Source organism: Marmota monax, unplaced genomic scaffold (assembly GCF_021218885.2).
Source record: "Marmota monax isolate L192 unplaced genomic scaffold, Marmota_monax_Labrador192_F-V1.1 WCK01_AAM20220418_F8-fsc00021, whole genome shotgun sequence".
NCBI lineage: Eukaryota > Metazoa > Chordata > Mammalia > Rodentia > Sciuridae > Marmota > Marmota monax.
In genome coordinates this window covers 27,028,984-27,052,178 of record NW_026695228.1, presented here as the reverse complement: position 1 = coordinate 27,052,178, position 23,195 = coordinate 27,028,984, and the positions used below count along the sequence as shown (strand labels likewise).

General features: G+C 56.4%; 1 protein-coding gene across 3 annotated transcripts in view; it reads right to left on the bottom strand.

The window, feature by feature from the left end:
• Positions 1 to 1,567: 1,567 nt before the first annotated feature.
• The window catches only part of Col5a3 (collagen type V alpha 3 chain), a 37,137-nt gene continuing 15,509 nt past the window's right edge, over positions 1,568 to 23,195 (bottom strand). The window contains exons 28-67 of one of the 3 annotated variants that reach the window (XM_046437117.2): positions 22,593 to 22,637; positions 22,435 to 22,488; positions 22,182 to 22,289; positions 21,845 to 21,898; positions 18,406 to 18,459; positions 17,753 to 17,797; positions 17,545 to 17,598; positions 17,394 to 17,438; positions 16,389 to 16,442; positions 16,251 to 16,304; positions 16,107 to 16,160; positions 15,886 to 15,993; positions 15,646 to 15,735; positions 15,339 to 15,392; positions 14,021 to 14,128; positions 13,825 to 13,932; positions 13,693 to 13,746; positions 13,122 to 13,175; positions 12,039 to 12,146; positions 11,912 to 11,965; positions 11,676 to 11,729; positions 11,525 to 11,578; positions 11,355 to 11,408; positions 10,791 to 10,898; positions 9,787 to 9,840; positions 9,547 to 9,600; positions 9,373 to 9,426; positions 9,201 to 9,254; positions 8,951 to 9,058; positions 8,732 to 8,785; positions 8,243 to 8,296; positions 7,980 to 8,087; positions 7,635 to 7,688; positions 7,519 to 7,554; positions 7,053 to 7,106; positions 6,487 to 6,688; positions 6,291 to 6,403; positions 4,712 to 4,780; positions 2,620 to 2,859; positions 1,568 to 2,519 (exon numbers count right to left, since the gene is read on the bottom strand). In XM_046437117.2, coding sequence (XP_046293073.1) covers positions 2,373 to 2,519; positions 2,620 to 2,859; positions 4,712 to 4,780; positions 6,291 to 6,403; positions 6,487 to 6,688; positions 7,053 to 7,106; positions 7,519 to 7,554; positions 7,635 to 7,688; positions 7,980 to 8,087; positions 8,243 to 8,296; positions 8,732 to 8,785; positions 8,951 to 9,058; positions 9,201 to 9,254; positions 9,373 to 9,426; positions 9,547 to 9,600; positions 9,787 to 9,840; positions 10,791 to 10,898; positions 11,355 to 11,408; positions 11,525 to 11,578; positions 11,676 to 11,729; positions 11,912 to 11,965; positions 12,039 to 12,146; positions 13,122 to 13,175; positions 13,693 to 13,746; positions 13,825 to 13,932; positions 14,021 to 14,128; positions 15,339 to 15,392; positions 15,646 to 15,735; positions 15,886 to 15,993; positions 16,107 to 16,160; positions 16,251 to 16,304; positions 16,389 to 16,442; positions 17,394 to 17,438; positions 17,545 to 17,598; positions 17,753 to 17,797; positions 18,406 to 18,459; positions 21,845 to 21,898; positions 22,182 to 22,289; positions 22,435 to 22,488; positions 22,593 to 22,637 — 3,084 coding nt within the window. In that variant the 3' untranslated portion in view covers positions 1,568 to 2,372. Of the gene's footprint in view, positions 2,520 to 2,619; positions 2,860 to 4,711; positions 4,781 to 6,290; positions 6,404 to 6,486; positions 6,689 to 7,052; positions 7,107 to 7,518; positions 7,555 to 7,634; positions 7,689 to 7,979; positions 8,088 to 8,242; positions 8,297 to 8,533; positions 8,641 to 8,731; positions 8,786 to 8,950; positions 9,059 to 9,200; positions 9,255 to 9,372; positions 9,427 to 9,546; positions 9,601 to 9,786; positions 9,841 to 10,790; positions 10,899 to 11,354; positions 11,409 to 11,524; positions 11,579 to 11,675; positions 11,730 to 11,911; positions 11,966 to 12,038; positions 12,147 to 13,121; positions 13,176 to 13,692; positions 13,747 to 13,824; positions 13,933 to 14,020; positions 14,129 to 15,338; positions 15,393 to 15,645; positions 15,736 to 15,885; positions 15,994 to 16,106; positions 16,161 to 16,250; positions 16,305 to 16,388; positions 16,443 to 17,393; positions 17,439 to 17,544; positions 17,599 to 17,752; positions 17,798 to 18,405; positions 18,460 to 21,844; positions 21,899 to 22,181; positions 22,290 to 22,434; positions 22,489 to 22,592; positions 22,638 to 23,195 lie in introns of those variants that run through there. The other 2 variants (XM_058576586.1, XR_006850223.2) reach the window with 2 other exon arrangements.

Genomic DNA, 23,195 nt, shown 5'->3' with positions numbered 1-23,195 from the left:
GGTAGCACGCTCACCTGGCATGCACAGGGCACTGGGTTCTATCCTCGGCACCACATAAAAATAAAGATGTTGGGTCCACCGAAAACTAAAAAAAAATAAATATTAAAAAAAGAAAAAAAGGAATGAAGCCCCAGTGGCTTGGGAGGCTGAGGCAGGAGGATCGGGAGCTCAAAGCCAGCCTCACCAACGGCAAGGTACTAAGCAGCTCAGTGAGACCCTGTCTCTAAGTAAAATACAAAATAGGGCTGGGGATGTGGCTCAGTGGTCGAGTGTCCCTGAGTTCAATCCCAGTACCCCCTCCCAAAAAGGAATGAAGCACGGAACGGTACGCTAAGAAACGCTACTAAACAAGCCTAAAAACTACTGCTAAGTAAAAAGCCGGACACAAGGGCCCTTATTGTCAAACTCTATTGATATGAAATGTCCAGAAGAGGCAAATCTACAGAGACAGAAAATTGATTAGTGGTTGTCTAGGGCTGGGAGGCTGGGAAGAAATGAGGAGTGATTGCTCATAGATATGGCATTTCTTTGGGGTATGATAAAAATATTCTAAAATTGATTGTGGTGAAGCTTATACCAGTTTGAACAGATGAAAACCACTTAATTCCCCAGTTTCAATGGGTGAATCATATGGTATGTGAATTCTATCTCAATAAACCTGTTTAAAAATACTTAGCCAAAGCCAGTGCTATAAGGCCAGATACTGGGGGACTGAGGCAGGAGGATGGTGGTAAGTTCAGCCCAACATCTTACCCTTGATTCAAGTCACCTTGAATCTAACCTCATTTCAACTGATCCCGTGATCAGCTCCCCAAACTGCCAAGCCACTTGCTCGGTTCACCCCACTTCTGAAATCCACCTTAATTCAACCCAACAGCCAATTCCTGATTCTCATCTCATTTTTTAGTTCTTTAAATTTTCCTTTATTTATTTATTTTTAGGTGCTGGGGATTGAACTCAGGGGCACTCAACCACTGAGCTACATCCCCAGCCCTATTTCTTTTTTTTTTTTTTTTTAGAGACAGGGTCTCACTGAGTTGCTTAGTGACTCGCTGTTGCTGAGGCTAGCTCTGAACTTGCGATCCTCCTGCCTCGGCCTCCCGAGCTGCTGAGATTACAGGCGTACATCACTGCCGTGGCTCTCATCTTGTTTTTAGTTTAACTTCCCCATCCCCAGCCCCTACACCCCAGTGACTTCAAGCCACAGCTCCTACCTGTCTCCCCAGCCCACAACCCACCCGCTGACTTGCCACTCAGATCTTTGGCCTCTACTGATTTCACCTCAACATATGACCATGTCTCCTTATCATCTCTCCATTCCCCGGCTCAGGGCAGCCAGAGATTCCAGCACTGATCAAAGCCAACATGGGAAGTTGGGTATCTTCAACTTTTCTTCCAGGATTCTGGGCTAGTAAACACGCCCATGACTTCCAGCGAGTGCCATTATAATTAACCCCCCCAAAGGGGTACCCCTAATTGAGACAGCTGGGGGCAGGTCCTTCCAGTGAGACAAGAGCTGAACCCTAAGAGAGAGGCGGCCGAGGCCGGATGAAAGACAGAGACAGGACACAGTTCCGTGGTTTATTCTCAGACTTGAGATGCCAATTTTGCCCTAGGGGCCTGGGATGGGGAAGAGTGGAGTTGTGCGGGAATCTCTCTCATCATTTCCCAGCCTTCCTGAAGAGGAAGCAGATTAAATATACAACAGAGGGGCTTTTCCCTTTTAATACACACCCGGGTATAAATAGGGCAGCACCATTAGGATCCTGATTCGTCCCCACCATCTTGATCCACAAACCACCTGGCATGGCGAGGTAAGCTTGGGGGAATGGGAGGTGGGGGCTGGGCTGAGGCAGCAAGGAATACACAGCTGTGTCCAGGGAAGTCCAACTTCCCTCTGTAGTCTGACTTCAGTCCCTTCACTGTGAACCCACGTGGGAATGAGAATGAGGGAAGAGGTCCCAGATGGGATCAGGAGACATCCAGTGCTTAACTATGGGGCAGAGGAGCACCAAGGAGTGTTGGGGGCACTGACTGAGGGGCGGGGGCGGGCAGAGGGGGGCATGTGACTCGGAGTTAGAAGCTCACTGCACAGGGGGTTCATGGGTAGGAGTTGAGGGGTGAGTGAGATGGAGGAGGGGAAGGGCCAGAATGCACCTGCGCCACCCGGAAGGGGGGAACGCCTGAGCCCTTGGGCCAAGGAGTCCATCCCTCAACCCCCAAAAGGGAGGAGTATTGTTTGACCTTGACCAGCGGAGTCACACCTCCTGGCTCAGAGTCCCAAGAGATGATAAACACGGTGGCTTCAAAGCCTCCGCACCAAGTGGGCCCCGTCCAGGGCTCCCTCGCTGTCCTTCCCACCCACTAGACTCTCAGCTGCTGAAGCAGACAGGCCCCAGTTCAAACCCAAACTTCTGGTTCGTCTGGCCAAAGTCAAGGGCGGACACGTCCCACAGGGGCAGAAAGCCGGCTCGGGAAGAGCTAAGCTCCAGGAGGGTCTTCGCCTGTCCCTTCCGGAGCTGACGAGAGAAGACAGAGCCGGTGGTGAGCGAGGAGGAGGGAGCAGCAGCAGCCTCTCCTCCCGGCGCGCTGCGGGGCCCCCCTGCTCCAGCCCCTTACCCGGCAGCCGTCGCGGGGAACTCTGATGCTGGCCGCTGTCGTCTGGTTGAAGGACAGCTCTTCCCCATTTGTGCCGAGGAAGCGCAGGGAGCGGCCGTGGTCCCCCGCAGCTTCGTCCAGCCAGGCCACGGAGTTCTGGCAGGAGTAGGTGAAGCTCTGGCGGGCCACGGCGCTCAGCAACTTCAGGAAGGTCAACTGCACCACGTTCACCGGGGACCCATCGGCGTCCACGTAGGAGAACTGAGGTGGGGCAAGGCAGGGAGCCAGGGGTTCCGAGAGCCAGGTTCTCAGAAGAACCCACCTTCCAGAATCTCTGCCCACCGACATCTCCCCACATCCCCACCTCTAGGGCAGCCACAACCCCCGGCCTCAGATCCAAAGTCGAATCCCAAGCCCCCTCTTCATCTAGCAGATCACCAGGCCTGGCTCATCGGACTCCCAAATCTTGGCCACTTGTTCCACCAAATCTAGGCTTGTAACATGCTCGAAGCTAGGCAGAACTCAGAAATTCTATCTAGACCATGGCTCTTGTGAGCTCCTGATTCACACAGCCAATAGCTCCCCACATTCTGTATCTGCTCTAATCAATATGGCAGCCATATGTCCAATGGCTGTAGGGCTATTGAGTATTTGAAGTATAACCAATACCACACGAGGAAGGAATTTTTTACTTTGATTTTTTTTCTTTTTTAAATTCATAACTAATAACTGAGTCATAATCCAATTACCAAAAAGCTTATGTTTAGAAAAAACTGAGTATGCAAATCTGTTTTTCAACTGTTTTCAATGTTGAAATCTAAATATATTCAAGCATTCCCAATAAAATTTAGCCTCCAAACCGTGATGTTGTAAGTGTGAAATTTGCACCTGATTTTAAAGAACTAGTTTTAAAAATGCAAAATATCTTAATTCTTTATGTCGAGACAACAATTTTTGGTATATTGGCTTCAGTAAGATTATTATGAAAAGATAGCTAGCTTGCAATAGCTGGGGTAGTGACACATCTTTTTGGCTTCTTTCTCATCCCTGCATCCTGATGATTTCTGGAATCACCTCCCAGATAGACGACTGGCAATTGTACTCTTGTCTTAGGGTCTGCATTTTGGGAACCCAAACTAAGGTTTGCGCTCATGTTATTACCATAGCTTTGTTTATTTTCTCAGAGAATATCAGCCTCGTGAAGTCGGGAACCATGTTTGGTTTGCTTCTGTTCCCAGTGCTCAGTACATGCATATTCACTATGTGAACAGCTTCCAAACTGAACCCAATGCCCCACCCCTCCCTCAAACTGACTCTTCATCTCAGAGAAGAGTCTCATCAAACAAGAGTCCCCCAGGTCAGGAACCTGAGCATCATCCCATCTCCTCCTTCCCTGCATCTCATCAGTCACCAGGTCCTATAAACTGGAACTCTAGATACCCTTCCAAGTCACGTCCTCTCTGCACCCCTGTGGCTCCAACTCCAGTGCAGACGCCCTCCTCTCTCTCTCCTGAACCAACACACCAGTCTCTTTCGGGGACTCCTGGCCTCCAGTCCGCACCTCATGCCACCCCAGAGGCATTTTTCTGACAGATATTGAATCGGGGTCCCCTTCCTCACTCAAACACATTCCCTGGCTCCCCTCTGCCCACAGGTGCCTTGGTCTAGCCCTCGCCTGCCGCTTCATAATTCTCCCAGTCTCTAGAGCAGGGCAAGTGGCTTCCTCTGGAAATTCCCCAGACCCCTCTTGACTCTGAGCCTCTGCATATCCTGGCCCCTCTGCCCAGAACATTTGTCCTTGTCCTCCCTAACTTGCTCACCCAGCTCACGTCAGGCTTCAGAAGAGCTGTGACCTCTACCAGGAGGCCCTCAGGCCCTGCTCAGTGTCTGCTTTGCACTATGCACCACTCCCCTGCCCTGGCGCCAAGGCTCTGCCCAGGGATGAACTGCTGGTCACACGCCCGTGCTGCCCCCACTCCAACCTGCAGTCACCACGGAGACAGAAGAGAGTCTGTCCTGTACACCTCGCCCCTCAGAGCCCCTTCCACACCTCCCTAGGCTGGTTCCCATCAGGCTGCATCTTGCCACCCCACCGTGGCCTGGGGTGACTCACCTTCTTTCCTCGGCGGAATGTGCTGTACCAGTTTCCAGGCTTTTCCTTGGACCAGGAGGCCAGCTTCACCTGGGAGAGGGTGGGAGGGTCACTGCAGCAGCCGCCTGTGGTGCCCACGCATTTACCCCGGCATCTACCTCCTCACACCGCAGGCTGTGGACTGAGGGGACCTCAGGCCGAGCTCTGGCCACGGGGTGGGCCCAACCCATCAACGAGAGGGACGAAGGGGCTTCTGCCCCTGCACAGTCCCCAACCGAGGAGAGTTGGGAATTGGGGGATGGGTACCCCGGCTCCTCGCCCTCGAGGGAAACTCCTGCTGTCGTCACTGTTCCCTAGTGGGACTGAGCCCTGGGTCCTCAATCGCACCACTTTAATGCCACATCCTCTCCTGGATGCCTTCCCTAGCCGCCCCGCTTCCCCTCTCCTCCCCTGGAGCTTCCTGGCTCAACTCCTAAATAAATGGCTCATCTCAAATCTCTGTCTCAGGGTCTGGATCTGGGAAACCCAAACTCTGTCCTTAAGGATTCCCTGGAGTAGCTTCTCTTGAAGCCATCGAGGCCCACCAAGACGCCTGCTGAGAGACCTGGTCCTGCACCTCAGCCCCCCTAAGTGGGAGGTCTGCGCACGTCCACAGTCCCATCCACTGGGCATCTGAGCTCCTGCTAAGCCGGGGACCTGACCACTCGAAAATGCCAGCACATGTACTTATTGACACTTGGGCAGGCTGCGGCTGCGACTAGTACTGACCAGCCAGCGCGTCGGGGTTAGTAAATGTCTCCTGGTACTGGCATCAGTACTACCATTGCCCAACCATCCTGGGCAGGAGGGACTTTCTCGAGCTCCATTCTACGATGGAGAAACCAAGGCAACAGATCAGAATTCCAACCAGCACTATTTAAATACTGATTTCTTTGGGGAGGTGTTCTTATCTGTCTTCCCTGTTGAAAGCAAGCTCCATAGAAATCGTGTTGTTTTTTTTTCCCCCTTTTTCTGTGTGTCTGTGGATCCCCTGGGGGAAGGGAGCACAGAATCGAGAACCTGGGCGTGTTAGGAAAAGGCTCTACCACTGAGCCATGAACCCAGGCCCTGGATTTTTTTTTTAATATTTAGTTTTTAGTTGGACACAATGCCTTTATTTTATTTATTTACTTTTACGTGGTGCTGAGGATCTAACCCAGGGCCTCGCACATGTTAGGCACGTGCTCTACAGCTGAGCCCCAGCCCCCGCCCCCCCTTCTTTTGTTTAATGGTACTGGGGATTCAATTCAGGGGCACTCGACCACTGAGCAGACAGGGTCTCACTGAGTTGCTTAGTATCTTGCCGTTGCTGAGGCTGGCTTTGAACTTGGCATCCTCCTGCCTCAGCCTTCTGAGCTGCTGGGACCACAGGCAGGTGCCACCCTGCCTGGCCAGCCCCTGGATTTTGGATCTTCTGTTGCAGCTCCAGAGTCAGATAGGACTTGGTGTGCAGTAGGCTCAATAAATGTCATTCGAAGGGAGGATAAGGTCAGGGGTGGAGGGGACAGTAGAGCAGAGGCAGCCCTTCCGGTGGCAAAGCGAGACAGTGGGGAACACTCACCACCTCAAACTTCTTGTCGGGATAGAGGCAGGTCTCTCCTCCAGCCGTGAAGTTGCAGAAAACCCTGAGCGCATCCTGGGCGCATCCCTGGTTGGGGTCAATCCAGTATTCCCCTGCCGCAGAGCCGACGGGGCGGATGAGCGGAGGCAGGGCCCCGAGACCCCCTTGCTTGTTCAGGGAGGGACCGAGAGCTCACCATCTGGCAGGTGCGGGTGGTTGCGGTGCAGCTCGTGGCACACGAGGCCCGGGCGCTCGGCCGTCCCTGGAGGTCGCCGCAACTGCTCCACCTCCACACTCAGCGACTTCAGCGAGGCCAGCACCTCCTCCAGGCCGCCCTCGGGGTCCCCCACGACTGAGCGCCGGCGACGACGCAGCCCATGCAGCTCGGCTGGGGGACCCTGGTGGGGGGGTGAAGGAGAGAAGGGCAGAGATGAAGAGGACAGATGAGGCAGAGAAACGAAGGAGGGAGGGATGGGGAGGAGAGAAGCGGGAGGAGGGGCAGATGAAATAGGGGACCCAGGATGGAGGTGGAGACAGGTAAAGATGGGGAGAGGCAGAGGAAGTTGGGGTGGGCGGGGCACAGCCCAGGGAGACAGGACCCAGGGAGACAGGACCCAGGTCGGAGCCCCCACAAGACCCTCCTGGGACTGTTACAGAACTGCCTTCCCCGCCTGCGTCCCTAACTGAGCTCTGGGGACCTGGACACAGTCCCTGCCCTCCCCATAGGTCTGGGGCACAGCCCTTGCTCCCTGGGGAACTCACCGGGGGGCCTGGGGGACCTGGAGGTCCCCTATCTCCACGGGGACCAAGCGATCCCTGTAGGAAAAAGTCACCTTCAGGTGAACTCCGTCCATGGAGACCCCTTGCCATCAACACACACACATACAGCCCCAGGAGGGACCCACAGTGTTCAGCGCTAAGCATAAGACACACATTTTCTTTCCATATTTTCACATGTCTGAAATCAACATCTTAACGTCTTTGGCAAGCCATAATTTACTCGGCAGAACTGTTTTCTTTCATAGCAGTTTATAAAATAATGGTGCCTCTTACAATTGATGGCATCTTAGATTTGATGAAATATAACAGTAGGTGTTGGATAAATATTTATTGAATGCATGATTGAGTGAATAAATAAATGAATGAACTTGCGGCAAGGAGGGTTCTGGTGAAGTGGAGGGAGGTGGGGAGCTGGGGTGTGGAAGACAAGGGAACAGCGTGTACTCACCGGGGACCCCTTGGAGCCCTTCGGTCCCAGAGGGCCCTGGAAGATAGACACAGAGAGAGCTGGGGTCCTGGCTTCCTGCCATGGTGACCCCACCCCACAAACTCCTCCATACTCACCGCCACGCCTGGGGGTCCAGGGTGGCCCAGAGAGCCAACAGGACCAGGGGACCCCTGCAGAAGGGACATTAGGGTCAGTATTAGTGGGATGCAGCCCTATTGCCCAGATATATTCCCCTTAAGACCAGGAACTTTAGACAAACCTATGATTCCTCCAGGGAGATACCCAGGCACCAAGCACAACCTCTGACCTGCAAGCCCCAATGCATCCTCCACTTTCCCCACACATAACCCTCATCATTCCAGATCTGGCTTCCCCAGACCCCATGCCCATCTCCACACAAGCCCTGACCCCACCCCCCACTTTGAACATATTCTCCCATTCAGGGCAGGACACACACTCACAGGGTCTCCCTGGGGGCCAGGGGGCCCCTGCACGCCTGGCAACCCCCGATCCCCTTTCTCACCGGCCTCCCCAGGGGGACCGATGAGGCCGATTAATCCAATGTGGCCCTGGAGAACAAACAGGGATGAAATAGGGGAGGTGCTGGGAGATCAGAGCCTAGGGGTGATGAGCTCGGAGGAGAGGGCACCCCAACCTCCCAGCCCTCAGGCCAGAAAGGAGGGAGGGGGGGTTGTGTGGAGATGGTGGAGAGAAGGGTCCTTACCTTCTCCCCCTTGAGGCCAGCATCTCCCTTCAGCCCTGGTAGGCCAGAGGGCCCCTGGGAGGAGGCAAGGGTCAGCTGGTCATTCTCAATGTGAAATCTCATGGGTGCTTGGGAAATGGTCTCTAGGGAGACTACCCAGATCTCAAACGGGAACTGCCAGGAAGTGGTTGTGGGTGTGTTGGGCGATGGGGGGCGGGGATGCTGGGAGATAATGAGGGGTTGCTTCATGGATGGCCAGTACGAATGCTCTGTGGTAAGAGTGGGCCGTCAAGATGAGTGGTCGGTACAGACCATTAAGATGGCAGATCAGTGTGGGGAGTCAGTGTAGACGATCAAGATGGATGGTCAGAATAAGATGGTCAGTGTGGGCAGCCAGATGTGGTCAGGGAGGGGTCGGCCTGCACCATAAGCACTGCAGTCACTAGATGGTCCCTGGATGACCAGTGTGGCTCTCAGAGCTGGGGCCTCAGGAACAAAGAAGTCTCTTACCAAGGGGCCTGGAGGACCCATCAGACCCGGGGGTCCCAGGAGGCCTGGTTCACCCTGAGGATGAAACAGAACAGGGGTAGGCTATTCCTGCCAGAACCCAGGATGGACGTGCCCACTGCCCACTGGGGTCGGCGACTCCCAACTTTGATGATTCCAAGGTGGGTGCAAAGCGCCAGGAAGAGCCCAGCCCGCTCCTGCCCGCATCTCTACCACACTCACCACAGGGCCAGGGATCCCGGGAAGACCATCAGGGCCCACACGGCCAGGGGGCCCGCGAGCCCCCACTGGGCCTGTCCTCCCTGGAGGCCCATCGGGACCTGGTTCCCCCTGAAAAGGGCAAGGGGCAAGGCAGAGGCAAGGAGAGTCAGAGGGTGCCGGCCTCCTGACCTCCACCTGAGACTCATCACCGTCCCCTGCCGTTGGCCCGGCCGTTGGGGGCGAGGCCCGACCCTCCTGGGCCAGCACTCACCTTGGAGCCTTTTTCCCCCTCTTGGCCTTCTCGACCCATGCGACCCGAAGGACCCTAAGGAGGGAAAGAGTCGGGAGGGGCCTGTGCGGTCAGTGAGGGCTCGGGGTGACCGGGGACTGCGGGTGGGCGGGGCCAGCCTGGAGCCGGGGCCAGGAGATGGGTTGTCACTCACCCTCTTTCCAGGGGGTCCGGGGGCACCTGGTTCCCCGGAAGCACCCGGCGGCCCCTGTAGAGATGGTAGCGGTGCCAGAGTCATTGTTGGCCGGCGCTGGCTGGGCATGAGCCCAACGTCCCTAGCACCACCCCTCCTCCTCTGCCAGCGCCACCTTCCCTGACCCCCACTCACCGGCCCCCCAACATCACCAGGGTCTCCCTTCTCTCCTGGGGTGCCATCAATGCCCTGTTTGGGTGAGAGGAGGCAGTGGGGGGGTGAGGGAGAGGTCACGGGGTGCGTGAGGATTTTCAGGTGGGGCCTGGAGGGTCGTGAGGGTCATCCCCCCACTGACCTCGGCCAGCTCTGGGGAGAGGGGAGAGATGGGGACAGGAATAGGAACAGGCCAGGCTTGGGGGGAGGGGTTATACCCACCGGAACTCCAGGGTCTCCTGGGGGCCCCAGATCTCCGGGGAGCCCCGTGGGGCCCTGGAACACAGAGTGATTCGTATCACGTCTCTGAATCACGAGGAGCCATTCACTTATTGAGCAGATAAAGCGTCCCGGTTCTGGTTGCTAGGGCCACATCAGTGAACAGGCACAAACCCAGGCCCCGCAGAGGGACATCCCAGGGGTTTAGCGGGTGCAGGCATGAGCTGGGAGTATCCCAGGTGTCATGGCACTTCACCCATAGCCTTGGAATCCAGACTGCCAGGGCTCAGGGGACGGGCCAGCAAGGGTGGCGATGGCGGGGCACAGGTATCCAGAACCTCCTGTCCCCCACCCCAAGCCCCACCAAGATGGAAGACCGGCCTCAACCTTCGAAGGCCCCATGTGGTCCCACAGCCACCTGAACCCTGACTCAGCATCCGCCTTAACCCTGACCTTCCATCACCATTAGAACCACTCAATGTGACGTCAGCCTTTGCTCCACACACTGAGGAGATGACCCTGGCATTTCTGTGTTTCATTCATTCAGTCAGTCTGTCAGCCAGTCATTCAGTCTGTCCGTCATTCAGTCAGTCATTCATTCAGTCAGTCATTCATTCAGTCATCAGCCTGTCAGTTAGACATTCACTCAGCCATTCAGTCAGTTCATTATTCATTCATTCATTCATTCATTCATTCACTCAGTCAGTCATTCATTCAGTCTGTTATTCATTCAGTCAGTCATTCATTCATTCACTCAGTCAGTCATTCATTCAGTCAGTTATTCATTCAGTCATTCATTCATTCAGTCTGTCAGTTATTCATTTATTCAGTCTGTCAGTGAGTTTATCAGTCTTTCTGTCCTTCCTTCCTTCCTTCCTTCCTTCCTTCCGTCTGTCAGTCAGTCAGTCAGTCTGATCAGTAAGTTGGAAGGACCCTGGCCAGCAGCTTAGGAACAGATTTGAGTGGCCTTGAGCGGCCCCTGCCCTCTGCCTCCCTCCCCGGCTCACCGGGTTCCCTTTGGCTCCGTCCTCTCCAGGTGGACCTTTCTTGCCTGGGGGTCCAGCAGCCCCAGATGGACCTGAGTCCCCCTTTTCACCAACTTCACCTTTAGGCCCCTTTGTGGAAACAGAGGTTAGAGGTCAGGTCAGAGGTCAGAGTGGCCCAGACTCTGCTGAGACCAAGGGTTAATATCCTGGGTTTTTCCGCAGTCATAGATCCGACTAGCCCAGCTACCCAGGGGCTAGAGGGCAGAAAACCCTAGGACTTATGTGAGCTAGGGGCATGGCTGGTCCAGTTGCCTGGCCATGGGCAAGTCAGTGTCGGCCATGTGCTGCTTCAGAGTGAATGGGAAAAGGCCCCTCCGGGCAACTCATTCTCAAGTCAGGGCTCAGCCGGGATTTGAACCCCCAGCAGCCCCTCAGCCTGCACTCTTGTGCAGTGTACGACCTGTACAACTCTACACTGGCCCTCTGTGAGACCTTCTAGGGGCTGGGCCTTTCATTAAGATAACCTGGATGTTCATAGCCCAAGGACTGCCCAGGGTGCGAGTGCCACATCACACAGTCACTCACTGGGATGCCTGGAGTTCCTGGGGGTCCTGGGTCTCCGGCATCTCCTGGCTCACCCTGCAGGAGGCAAAGTGAGAGGGGGAGGTCCTGGTCATGGCAGATCGGGAGGGACACCCAGAGCAGTTGCTCACAGCGAGAAGAGGTGATGCCGCCTCCTCCCCTGCTCTCCTCACCTTCTCGCCCACAGCACCTGGCTGACCAACTCCTCCAGGTGGCCCCGGAGGGCCCTGGGGAAACAGCAGAGGGCAGAGGTGAGACGTGGAATCCCGACAGCCGTCCTTGGAAATGGGTGTCCTCCCACCTGAGTCCCCCCAGAGTTCTCACCTCTGAGCCACTGGGACCCTGGGGACCCCTGGGACCTGGAGCTCCATGGGGGCCCTGTGGAAGGACCAGAGAGTGCCCAGTGACTCTCACAGCCCCCCCAAAAGGCTGCAGACACCACCCTTGATTTTGATGACCTGTGTGACCCTTAAAATGACAACGGGCCCTACAACCCCCAAGTGGACCTAAAGGCCACCCCTACCCTTGGGGCCCCTCCCCCGCTTTCCCTGGGGTCCTACCATGGACCCGACGTCTCCAACCTCTCCCTTCTCTCCGGGAGGGCCTGGCAGCCCCTGTGGACCAGAACAGCAAGGTTAGAGAAACACGGCGGGAATCGGAGGTGCACCCCCAAACTCAGACACCCACCTGCAGGCCTGGGGGGCCAATCAGCCCCACAAACCCTCGGACTCCATCATCTCCCTTCTGCCCAAAGAGGCCTGGGGGTCCACGGCGTCCCTGCGCTCCGTCGGCTCCCTGGGAGGACAGAGGCAGGGCACAGGGGCGTCTGGACCAGGTTCAAGGTCAAGGGTCAGGGTTGGGGTTAAGACTTGGAGTCAGGGTTGGAATTAAGATTAGGAAGGATCAGGGTTGGGCGTGGAGTTGGGTTTCAGGTTAAGGCTGAAGTTCAAGGTTTTGAGATGGCCGTAGATGATGAGCCCCGTCTGGAGCCCAGGTTAAAGACAGGGCAGGGTCCAGATGGGATGGGGGTGCGTTTCAGGACTGGGTTTGAGGTTGGGGCCTGCTGTGGTTTGAATGTGCCCCCTCAAAGCTCATGTGTTGGAAGCTTAATCGCCAGGTTCCTGTGTGAATGGGGTTTGGAGACGGGCCCTGGGAAAGTGATCAGGGTTAGATGATGAGGGTTGGCCCATGATGGCCCAGGTTGGCCCACATGATCTGTCTCCCAAGTGCTGCCCTCCGCCAGGTGACGAACAACCCTTCGAAGACTCCAGCCCCAGGCCCTTGGACTTCACAGCTTCCAGAGCCACAAGCCCAGCAAACCTCTGTGGCTGTGTGTAGGGTGCTTGGGATGAAACCCAGGACCCGTGCACGCCACGCCAATGCTCCACCACTGAGCTGCCCTAAACTCTACCCCAGCCCCCAGAACTCTTTTCTTCATAAATTACCAGGTCTCCGTTAGTCAGCAACAGAAAACTGACTGAGACAGGCCAGAGTCCAATTCCAAGTTCAAGTTCAGATCTGGGTTCAGCAGAGGTCGGGGCGGGGGGTGGAGAGTAGGACTAGGCTATGTTTAGTTGGCATTTAAACATCAGGTTTGAGTTTGGATTGAGGTCAAGGTCATGAGCAGGGTTGAGGTTGGGGCTGAGGATGGAGGTGAGTCCACACTGGGTGTTGGCGGCATTGGGGGTAAACAGGGTGGAGACTGGGACTGGGTCCTGCAGAGGGACACTCTCCCTTCCTGTCAGGGGTCACAAAGCTGGGAACACTCACCGGGGGGCCGGGGAGTCCTGCAGGACCCCGTATCCCTGTTGGTCCTGGTGGGCCCTGGGGAAAGGACAGATAGAAAATCCTCTCAGTTCCAGGTTGGAAGGGGGGGGCCTCTGGAAATGTCAATCAACACTTCCCCACCCACCCCCACTTAGAAACTTCCCTCCCCAGGAAGCGACGGCTCCAGTCCCCAACCCTAGGCCCCAGACCATGGGGTCAGGGACAGGTGTCCGCCTAAGCTGGGCCCATCAGGATCTTGGCCTGGGTGTCCCCCGGGGCCCGGGCACAGCTCTGACGCTGGTTACTGGAGCGGAAGTTCTGGGGGAGGCTGGGAACAGAGCGTCCCCAGGCCCAGCAGGGTCACAGCAGAGGGATGCCCACGCCACCAAGGAACAGGAGAGGAGGGGACCCCCGATGCCTTCCCAGCTCCCGCGGCCCTGTCTCCTCATCTGTGGCCCCTTGACCGGGGCAGCTGGGTAGAGGCGTGGACACGGGGCCGGAGGAGGCAGCCCACCCCCCACGCCGGCCTCTCCTCCCCCCTCTGAGGGCCACCCGTCAGTGGGTCCCTACTCACCGCATCTCCCTTGTCGCCTTTGCTCCCCTTGTGACCAGGGGGACCCACTTCTCCCTGCAGAGAAAACAGGGTGAGGGAGGACCCAGCCTCCTCCACCCCAGCCTCCCCGACCGGCCTCTCTGTCCCCCTCACCTTGTCCCCCTCCTCTCCAGCAGGTCCAGCAGCTCCGGGGGGTCCCTGAAGCCCCAGGGGCCCTGGGATCCCATCTTTGCCGGTGGGGCCGGGGGCACCTTGTTCTCCCTGTTGGGGAGAGTGGGGGTCAGGGCCGGCATGTTCCTCGGGAGCCGGGTCCTGAGACGCTGAGGGTTGGTGTGGGCAGGACACTCACCGGGGACCCCTTCTCTCCTGCAGGACCAACCGGGCCTTGCCCTCCACTTTGACCGGGAAGCCCAATACCACCTGACGGGCCCACAGGACCCCGCTCACCGGGAGAGCCCTGCAGACGGGAAGGAGGGTCAGCGGTCACGACAGCAGCAGGCTTTTCACGTCTCCATGCCGGACCTGCTGTCCCCAGCATCATACTAACCTGCTCCCTGCTCACCGCAGCCAAGGGCGCCCTTGGGCACCCAAGTACAGGCACGTCCCTCCTTCCCCATCACCCTCCGTGGCTCCCACCTCCCTCAGAGCAGAGTCCTCCTGGAGGCCCACAAGCCCTGCCCACCTTCCCCTGCCACCTGCCCTCGCTTCCTCTCACTCTTCCCCTCCCGCTCAGCCCAGACACAGGCACCTCCCTGCTGCTCCTCAGCATGTCAGGGATGGTCCTGCCTCAGGGCCTTTGCAGGTACTGTTCCTCCTGCCCGGAACACCCCCCTCCAGAACCCACGGGGCTCCCTGCTCACCTCCTTCAGGTGTCAGCTCAAGTGTCACCTGTCAGGGAGCCCTTCCCTGACCGGCCTGTTTAAGTTGCTGTCCCCTAGACTCCACAAACTCTCCCGTTGGGCCTCATAGCACGTCACTAACTATGCTAGAAGGTCAGCACCAGAGAGGATCCACGCTGCAGGCTGCAGGTGGCATTTGTTGGGTGGCGCCATTGGTTGAGTGTGTTGGCCCCCAGGGTTCATGTGTTAAAACATAATCCCCACTGTGAGGATTAGCAGGGCAGAAACTTAATCTGACTATGGTGTTCAGAGGCGCGACTTTGAAATTATTAGCATTAGATAAAATTCTTAGGATGTAGTCCCCAACTGAATCCTGGTGGCTTTAAAGAAAAGGGAGAGAGACCAAACATACAGACATGCAGTCTCTCTCAACTATCCCAGGACTCTGCCAGCAAGAAGGCCATCGCTAGGTGCAGTCCCTTGACCTTGGACTAGGACTATGAGCCAAAGTGAACCTTTCTTCTTTATAAAGTTTCCCAGCCTCAGGCATGTCATTATAACAATGTAAGACAAACTAATGCAAACAGGTCATGTCATTAAGGCTTATGATTAAAAAAAAAAAGGAAGGTTCTCATCACAGCTCTTTTACATGTAAGGAAACAGGCTCACCAGTGGTACAACTGCCCAGCCAGTGGGTGGCAGCACTGGGTGAGCCCCAGGCCCATCTGACTTCAAAGACAGTAGGCTTAAGCATAACAGTGCCAAGCTTCTGATACCCCGGAGTTCCTCCCACCCCCTTCCCCACCCAGCAAATGTACTTGTACTTACATTGGCCCCAACAGGGCCAGGAGGGCCCTTGTCACCCTTCAGACCAATGGGTCCCTGAGGAAGGAGATGACTCACAGTCAGGAAACCCCAAGGGAAGCCCAGGTCCCATCTCCACTCTGGGGGACGCAGTCACCACCCCCTTCCTGGGACCAAGCGCTGAGTCTGGGGTCCATCTCCTCTGGGTCCCCCAGCCTCCATTCTGTTAGGCTCCCGGCTGCCCCCACCTAGGAGGCCACATCCCTCCCTCGAGCCCCCGCCCTCCTCTGCATCCAGCCAGGCACAAACGGAGCCCCCAAGGAATACTCACGGGGTCCCCAGGGGCGCCTTGGGGGCCAGGGAAGCCTCTGGGCCCGGGTGGCCCCTCCTTCCCAAGAGGTCCCAGGGGTCCGACCTCTCCCTGCAGAGTCCAGGGAGGAGGTCAGGCTCGGGGGTCTCCCCTCTGACTCTGGGCCCCCACGCAGGTGGGTTCAGAGCCCTGAGTGGCCCAGGGGCCACCAGGGGCTCTTGGGGGCCATTCAACACAGATCGCCTGTAATGGGGGTCTCACCTTGGCCCCCTCTCTTCCTTCCAAGCCCGGGAGACCTTGTTCGCCGGGAGGTCCAGGGGGGCCCGGGGGCCCCCGCTCACCCAGAGGCCCCACGTCTCCTGTCTTTCCCTGGAGAGCAAGAGGGTGCATCCTGAATGGGGGTGGCCGCGGGGGCGGTCAGATCCCTGGCTTCCAGCCCACAGTGTCCCCCGACTGGTGCAGTATGTGGGGTCCACTCTGACCTGAGGACCCAGGACACCGGCTGGTCCCGGTGGGCCCGTCAGACCTTGGAAGCCCTGTGGAGAGAAAGAAAATGGAGGTGTCACGTGGGAGGGAGAAAGGGAGGACCTGACAGGTCAGGGGTCAGAGGTCAAGGGGTCACTCACCAGTTCTCCTCTCGGTCCAGGGTGCCCTGGTATCCCGTCTTTCCCCTGGGGGCCCTAGGGAACAAGGCCAGAGAGAGTTGGGGTACAGATGCAAAACCTCTCCCCTCCCCAACCCCCAATCAGGGTGACCTTACTCACAGGCGGGCCCTTTGTCCCAGGGAATCCTGGGGGGCCTTGTAGACCAGGGAGGCCCTGAAATGGAACCAGGAGCCAATATCTCATCATGACTTTAAGAGCCAGCACACAGAGCCGGGCGCAGGGGCTCAAGCCTAGAATCCCAGTGACTTGGGAGGCTGAGTCAGGAGGATCACAAGTTTGAGGCCAACTGAGTAAGGCCCTAAGCAACTTAGCGAGGCCCTGTCTCTTAATAAAATATTAAAAAGGGTTGGGATGTGGCTCAGTGGTTAAGCGCTCTGGTTCAATCCCCGGTACCAAAAACAAAAACCAGGAGCGGGCACTTAGGGAGCGCCTTCTGCATGCCAGGCTCAGGCTGAGCACTCTCCCAGCTAAGTCATCCCACTCGGCACCACAGCCCACCTGGGGGAGGGGAGGCTGTGGCCATTCCCATTTCACAAAGGGGGAAATCAAGGCACAGAGAAGTTAAGACACTTGCCCAAGGTCACACAGTTGGCTAGCGGCAGAGCTGGCATGTGAACTCATGGCCCTCTCCTGACTTTGAGACTGCGCTCTTTCCAGTGTATTTTAATGTCCCTCCACCCCAGAGTTTGTCCCCTGCTCAGTGCTGGCAGCTGATGATTGGCTCACAGCGGCCCCAGCAACATCTAGCTGATTGACTCCTCTGCGGTGATGCTCATTGGGCTGTTTCCCTGCCCTTTCAGACCACGGAGCTGCTCATTGGGGGACTTTTTTGGCTCCGCCCACGTGACCCAGCCAATCGGCCTCAAGAGCAGGAGGATTGTGGGAGGTGGGGAGAAGCTTGTGTGGGAGAGAGAGGCTTGGGGAAAGCCGGTGGTGGCAGTTGAGGCTCTGAGGGTTTTTCCTGAGAGGCTGTTTTGTTTGGCGTGTGTGGTTCTAAAAATAAAGTTAGTTTCTTTTGACAAGTGGCTCCTGATTGTGCCCAGCCAGACTGCGGCAGCTCAGAATCTCTCTCTCTCTCTCTCACACACACACACACACACTCACCTTCTCTCCGGGGATCCCAGGGGACCCGTCCTGGCCCACATCACCCTAGGACAGAGTGAATGAGGCTCAGACCCCAGAACAAGCTCAACTGGGGAGGGCCAGTGGGGGGTGACCCGAGGATGGGGAAGTGAGGGGAGCCTTGGTCCCATACCTTGGGGCCTGGCTGCCCTGTGGCGCCTGGTTGCCCCCTCTCCCCACGGGAGCCCTGCACAGAGGAAAGCAAAGAAGTGAGAGGTGGAGGAGCCGGACTGCCCAGCGCCCCCAGGACCCTCCTGTCCCCTCAAGGCCTCCCCCACCCTCTCCCACCTCCTCCGCCCAGCCCTGTCTCCCCCCCAGTAGTGGGGGCACCGCACACTCACTGGGGGTCCCCGCTCTCCTTCCTCTCCTGGCTGCCCGGCCTTCCCCTGAGAAGTCAACGGGTGAGGCAAGCAGAGAGGGTCAGGGGACAGAGGGACACCACTGACGGGCCACACCCAGACACGCCTGCCGCACGCTCACAGCCTCCCGCACACACAGCTTGGGAGATCACGGCCACCCACCCCGGGGTCTGATGGCACCTACGGGGTCCAAGCACACCACCACCTGCGCCCGCGTGGACACCGCTGTCACGCGGGACACCGCCACAGGTGGCCACACACACCCCGCGTAAACACGCACACCCAGACTCCCTGAGGACACGTCCTGGTCAACAGCCCAGTCGCCCACACCCCGCGTGCACCCACCCCCCACCGCACACACGGTGTGCACAGGAGCAGGCGCACGTGCGTGTATCCACACCCTTTTGCACACGCGCATGTGCACAGTCACACCATGCACGTGTGGCACCAGCACAGGGGCCGCAGCACACACCCACCTGGGCGGCGCGGGAGGCGCGGGAGGCAGGCAGCACCAGGGTCACCACCCACGCCCTGCCTTGAGCACAAATGCTTCCAACACAGACGCAGCCCAGCACCGCCCGCCACCCTGCCCTTCAGCTGGCCCTTCCCTGTCCACCCCCTGGATCACCACTCACCCGCTTCCCTTTCTCTCCTAATGGTCCCAGGGGCCCCGGAAATCCAATAGATCCCTGAATGGAGAGAGCACAGAAGTGAGAGGGGGTAAGCAGGGCCTGGTCGGCGGAATCAACCTTTCTGGGCCACTGACTCCAGTGGCTTCCTTGGGTCCCTCCAGCCACAGCACCCTCCAAGGCAGCCCTCTGCCCCCCTCTCCTCCCTTCCCCCTTCTCAATCCGCTGAAGACACTGGCCTCCCCCATGTTGCTTAGGCACTTCTGTGCATGTTCCTGCCTCAGGGCCTCAGGGCCTTTGCACAGACTGCTCCCTTTGCCTAAAATGCTCCTCTCCCAGGCCCAGAAAGCCAGGTACTCCTCATCGTTTGGATCTCAGGCGACCTTTCGTTTATTTATTTTAGTTGTAGATGGACTCCATGCCTTTACTTGTTTTTCTGTGGTGCTAGGATTGACCTCAGTGCCTCACCCTTGCAAGGTAAGTGCTCTACCACTGAGCTACAACTCCAGCCCTCAGATGCCCTTTTGCCACCCTCCTGACCACCACCTCCTACAAGTCACCCTGGGCCTGTCACCTGTTGCATTTTCCCTGGGACACTGGATTGAAATGACTTCATTCACTTTCTTACTTATCCCATGTCTGTTTCCCAGACTTGACTCACAGGCCTTCCCGACTGTGTGGCACATGGTGAGTGCCATTCAGCATCTGCTAATGGCATGTCATCTGCCAGTCGTGTGTCCCAAGCCTCTTGGAAGGACCCTGCCTCCCCAGGGGGGAAATATCCCCAGGTTCTGCTGCCCCCCCCACCCGCCACCGCTGTGCAGCTGAGTCCAGACCAGGACAGACACCTGCCCAAGTTGCACAGCAAGTGTGTGGTGCTCTCCGGCTCCAATCCCACCCCAGGGCCACCCTGTCCTTCCCCACAGGACCACATGATGGGTCCCTAAATGCTTCAAGAGTCCTGCCCACAGGATTTGTCAAAATCTTAGCTTCTCACTGGTGAATCAGCTTCTTACCAGGCCTGCCTGACAGGATGCCACTTCCACTACGGGTCAGAACGCCCCTCTCCTACACGGACGCTGCGACAGACGCTCGCCGAGAACTTTGTCTGCATCCTTGACCTTCCATCATTTGGTCTGAGTCTGATCCCAGATCCACCCCTCCCCAGCTGTGTGGCTCTGGACAAGGGGCTTCGTCTCTCTGACCATCCGTTTCCTTGTCTGTCACCTGGAGACACCGACAGTGCCCTCCTCACAAGGTTTGGGAGAGGATTCAGTAGAATCCTTCACAGAATGAGCGTCACGTCACATTTGGCACCTAGTAAGTGCTCAAGAAACAGCTGCCTGCTATGGTTTTGATGAGTGTCCCTCAAGGACCCATGTGCTCAGGGCTTGGTCCCTGAGGTGGGCTCTTGGGAGGTGGTGAACTTTAACAGGTAGAGCCTAGAGGGAGGTCCTTAGGTCACTGTGGACGTGCCTTTGAAGAGGATGGGCACCCTGATCTGCCCCTCCCCCTCCCACCCCACCCCACTTGCTGGCTCACGAGGGCAGCGATTTTCTCCAGTCTGCTCTCCTGCCATTGCCATCAGTTTCCCTACCAGAGACCCCAAGAAATGGGGCCACTTGATCATGGACTGGAAACTTGGGAGCTAAACAAACTTATTGCAGGCGTGGCTTGATCGTAACATGAGGCTGGCTGGTGTCCTGCCCTCGTTATTTATGATGACTTTATTGACCTGGTCTTAACCGTCGTGTCCTGACTGCTGGGAAACGCATTGCTCAACAGCCAGTAAAACCTCCACTGGAATCTGCTGCGCTGCTGCCCTCGAATCCCCACGAACTTCTCATTGCAGAGGTTTAGTTCTAAGGTGACCGTGGTGTCTTGAATCTGCCCCCAAGCCCCTTTAGGTCCTCTGTGCTTGCCCCCCAGGTCATGCAATTCGATGGAGATGTGTGAGAACGGATGGGCTATTGTAGGAAAAGAAGGATGTCCGTCAAAACTGAGTCGAGCAGAAAAGACGCACCCTGACGGAAAGTCACAGGCATACACACAAGGTGCTGTCCCAGTAAGTAGGTGTCGGTCAGATCTCTGCATCAGCTCCAGAGGGCGAAAAGGGGAGACTCTGCAAGAACCCTGCACTCAGATTTGTCTGGAGTGTCTTTAAGATCCCGATGTACTTTATGTAAACAGAAATGATGAGTCGCCCATGATGTAACACGGGCGTGGTGCAGGCAGAAAGATAAACCTCCTTGTGTGCTCATCCATCAAGACGTTGGCAAAGAAATGTACGTTTTTACATAAGTACATTTTGTATAAGTACGTTTTATCATGTCCAAATAAATCCAAGATATGTAATATCTGAATTATGTACGATTACCCCCTGTGGGAGGTGAATGTGGTCTGTCCCCCACGGGCTCTTGGGATAGAGGCTTTGTGGTCAGTGTGGTCGTAGTGAGGTGGTGGATTTTTTTTTTTTTTTTTTTTTAATGTTTATTTTTTAGTTGTAGTTAGACACAATATCTTTGTTTTATTTATTTATATGTGGTGCTGAGGATTGAACCCAGGGCCTCACACGTGCTAGGTGAGTGCTCTACCGCTGAGCCACAACCCCAGCCCCGGTGGTGGATTCTTTAAGAGGCGGGGCCTAGAGGGAGGTCTTTAGTCACTGGGATTAATGGGAAGGGATTAATGCAGTTCTCTTGGGAGCCCAGCTAGTTCCCACAAGAGGGTTGTTATAAAAGAGTAAGACTGGCCCCTCACCTGCCCCTCTCTCTCTGTCTCTCTCTCTGGGTTCCTGTCTTGCCACGGCATCTCTTCCTCTTGCATGCATTCCTGCCATGATGCCATATACCAGGAAGGGATATAGCCAGGAAAGCCCTCACCAAAGGCTAAACTAATGGGGCAAACTGATCTTGGACTTGCAGCCTCCAAAACTGTGAGCTAAACCTCTTTGCTTTACAAAGTAGCAAGCTTCAAGTGTTTTGTTACAACCACAGAAGACAGACTCATACATCCCCCTTCATGAACTTGGCTGATGAGCCAAATCTGATTACACAAATAAGGATCACATAGTTTTATCATCATCATCAAACTGATGAGGATAATACTACTGGTATCTCTCTATTTTGCAGCTGAAAAAAAATGGGCTCAATTGTGTCCATATGTGAAAATGTCACAACAAATCCCACTATTATGTACAACTATAATGTACCAATAAAAAATATTAAAAGAAAAAAAAAATGGGCTCAAAATATTTGCTTAAGGTTGTATAGCTGATAAGGAGTGAGCGTTTGATCCTAACTCCATTGGATGCCAAAGCCCATGTTTTATACTCTCTCAGTGGCTCATGAGGTCGACAGCCCCACCACTCAGACCACAACCTGGGCCCCCATATATTAGTCCCTGACCCCTGATCCTCCCAACCCCCAGCTCCCTGGCTTCTTACCTTAGGTCCTGGGCGTCCTGGGTAACCTGGGAGACCTGGCACCCCAAGCTTGCCCTGCAGAGAGAGTCAGGACAAAGGTCAGATTCCTCACCTGTAAAAGGGGGGTCAATGCCTATTGCACGTGGTGACTGTGGGTCTGGAATAAGATGTGCGTGGACCTGCTCAGATGCTGAGCTGTGGAACCGAGGGGGTGACAATGAGATAGAAACATCCTGTGGTCAGAGATCAAAGAGGCTGGGGGTGTGGCAGCGTGGAGTGCCTATCTAGCGTCCCTGAAATAGGGGACAGTAGCAAAGGGCTGGGGAGAGAGAACAGAAAGGGACCAACATTTATTCACCTTCTCCCCCGCTGCCCCTGGGGGGCCCTCCTCTCCCTCCAGACCCTCTGGCCCCTTTGGCCCCTCCGGACCATCCTCTCCCCGGGGACCTGGTGGTCCTGGGTGCCCCTGGAACAGAAAGAAGAGGCACTGAGTTAGACTTCTGCTCTTCCTGCCCCTCAAGCCCCACCTTAGCCCCAGCTCACCCTCTCTGTCTCCCCAAAGCCCAAAGCCCCCCAGACCCACCCAACCCCTCATCAGGAGCTTGTCTTACCCGATCACCTTTGGGCCCTGCATCACCCTTAAATCCAGGGAAACCGTCCTCTCCCTGGGTGAGAGAGAGACAGAGGTCAGAAGGCAGGGCCTCGGGGACGGACACAGCCAGGGCCCCATTATGGGGGCTCCCCCCTCCAAGGGTCTCGTCCCTCTCACCCTCTCGCCTTTCTCTCCTTGGAGGCCCCGGTTCCCAGAGGTACCCTGAAAAACAAAGGAAGAAGCTCTCAGGTGCTCCTCTGCTTCAGAGAGCCCCGGGCTCATCCCCCTGCCCTGGAACAACCAGAAGGAGGCTGGGACAAGAGGGCAGGGGACAGCCGTGGAGGAAATGATCTCTCCCCAGAGCCTACAGGGTGCATCCCCTTCCCCCTCAGCCACTGGCGGCCTCCCCAGGCCTTCCATGTGGGGTGCACAGGGAAGGCCAGATCTCCAAGTAAATTGATTCCCATTTCCCAGGGACACTGTGTCCACAGCTCCTTCTGGCAGGAGGAAGATGAACATTCCAGACTCCGGGCTCATTCTGAAGGCAGAGGAATGTTCCCCATTGTGCTGGCGGTGAGGAGGCCATGCTTGGTGACAGGGAGACTGCTCAGTGCAAGCCGGGAGGCCAGCTCCCTGCAAACTCTGGGAATTGCATCTGGCTGCAATAGAGCTGTGAGCTCAGAGGCTACCATGAACTTACACTTGGATACAATGCAACTGTGTTTGGAAATAGCAAGACTAGCTCCAGCCCCAGAGTAATTAACTTGACCACAGTGTAAC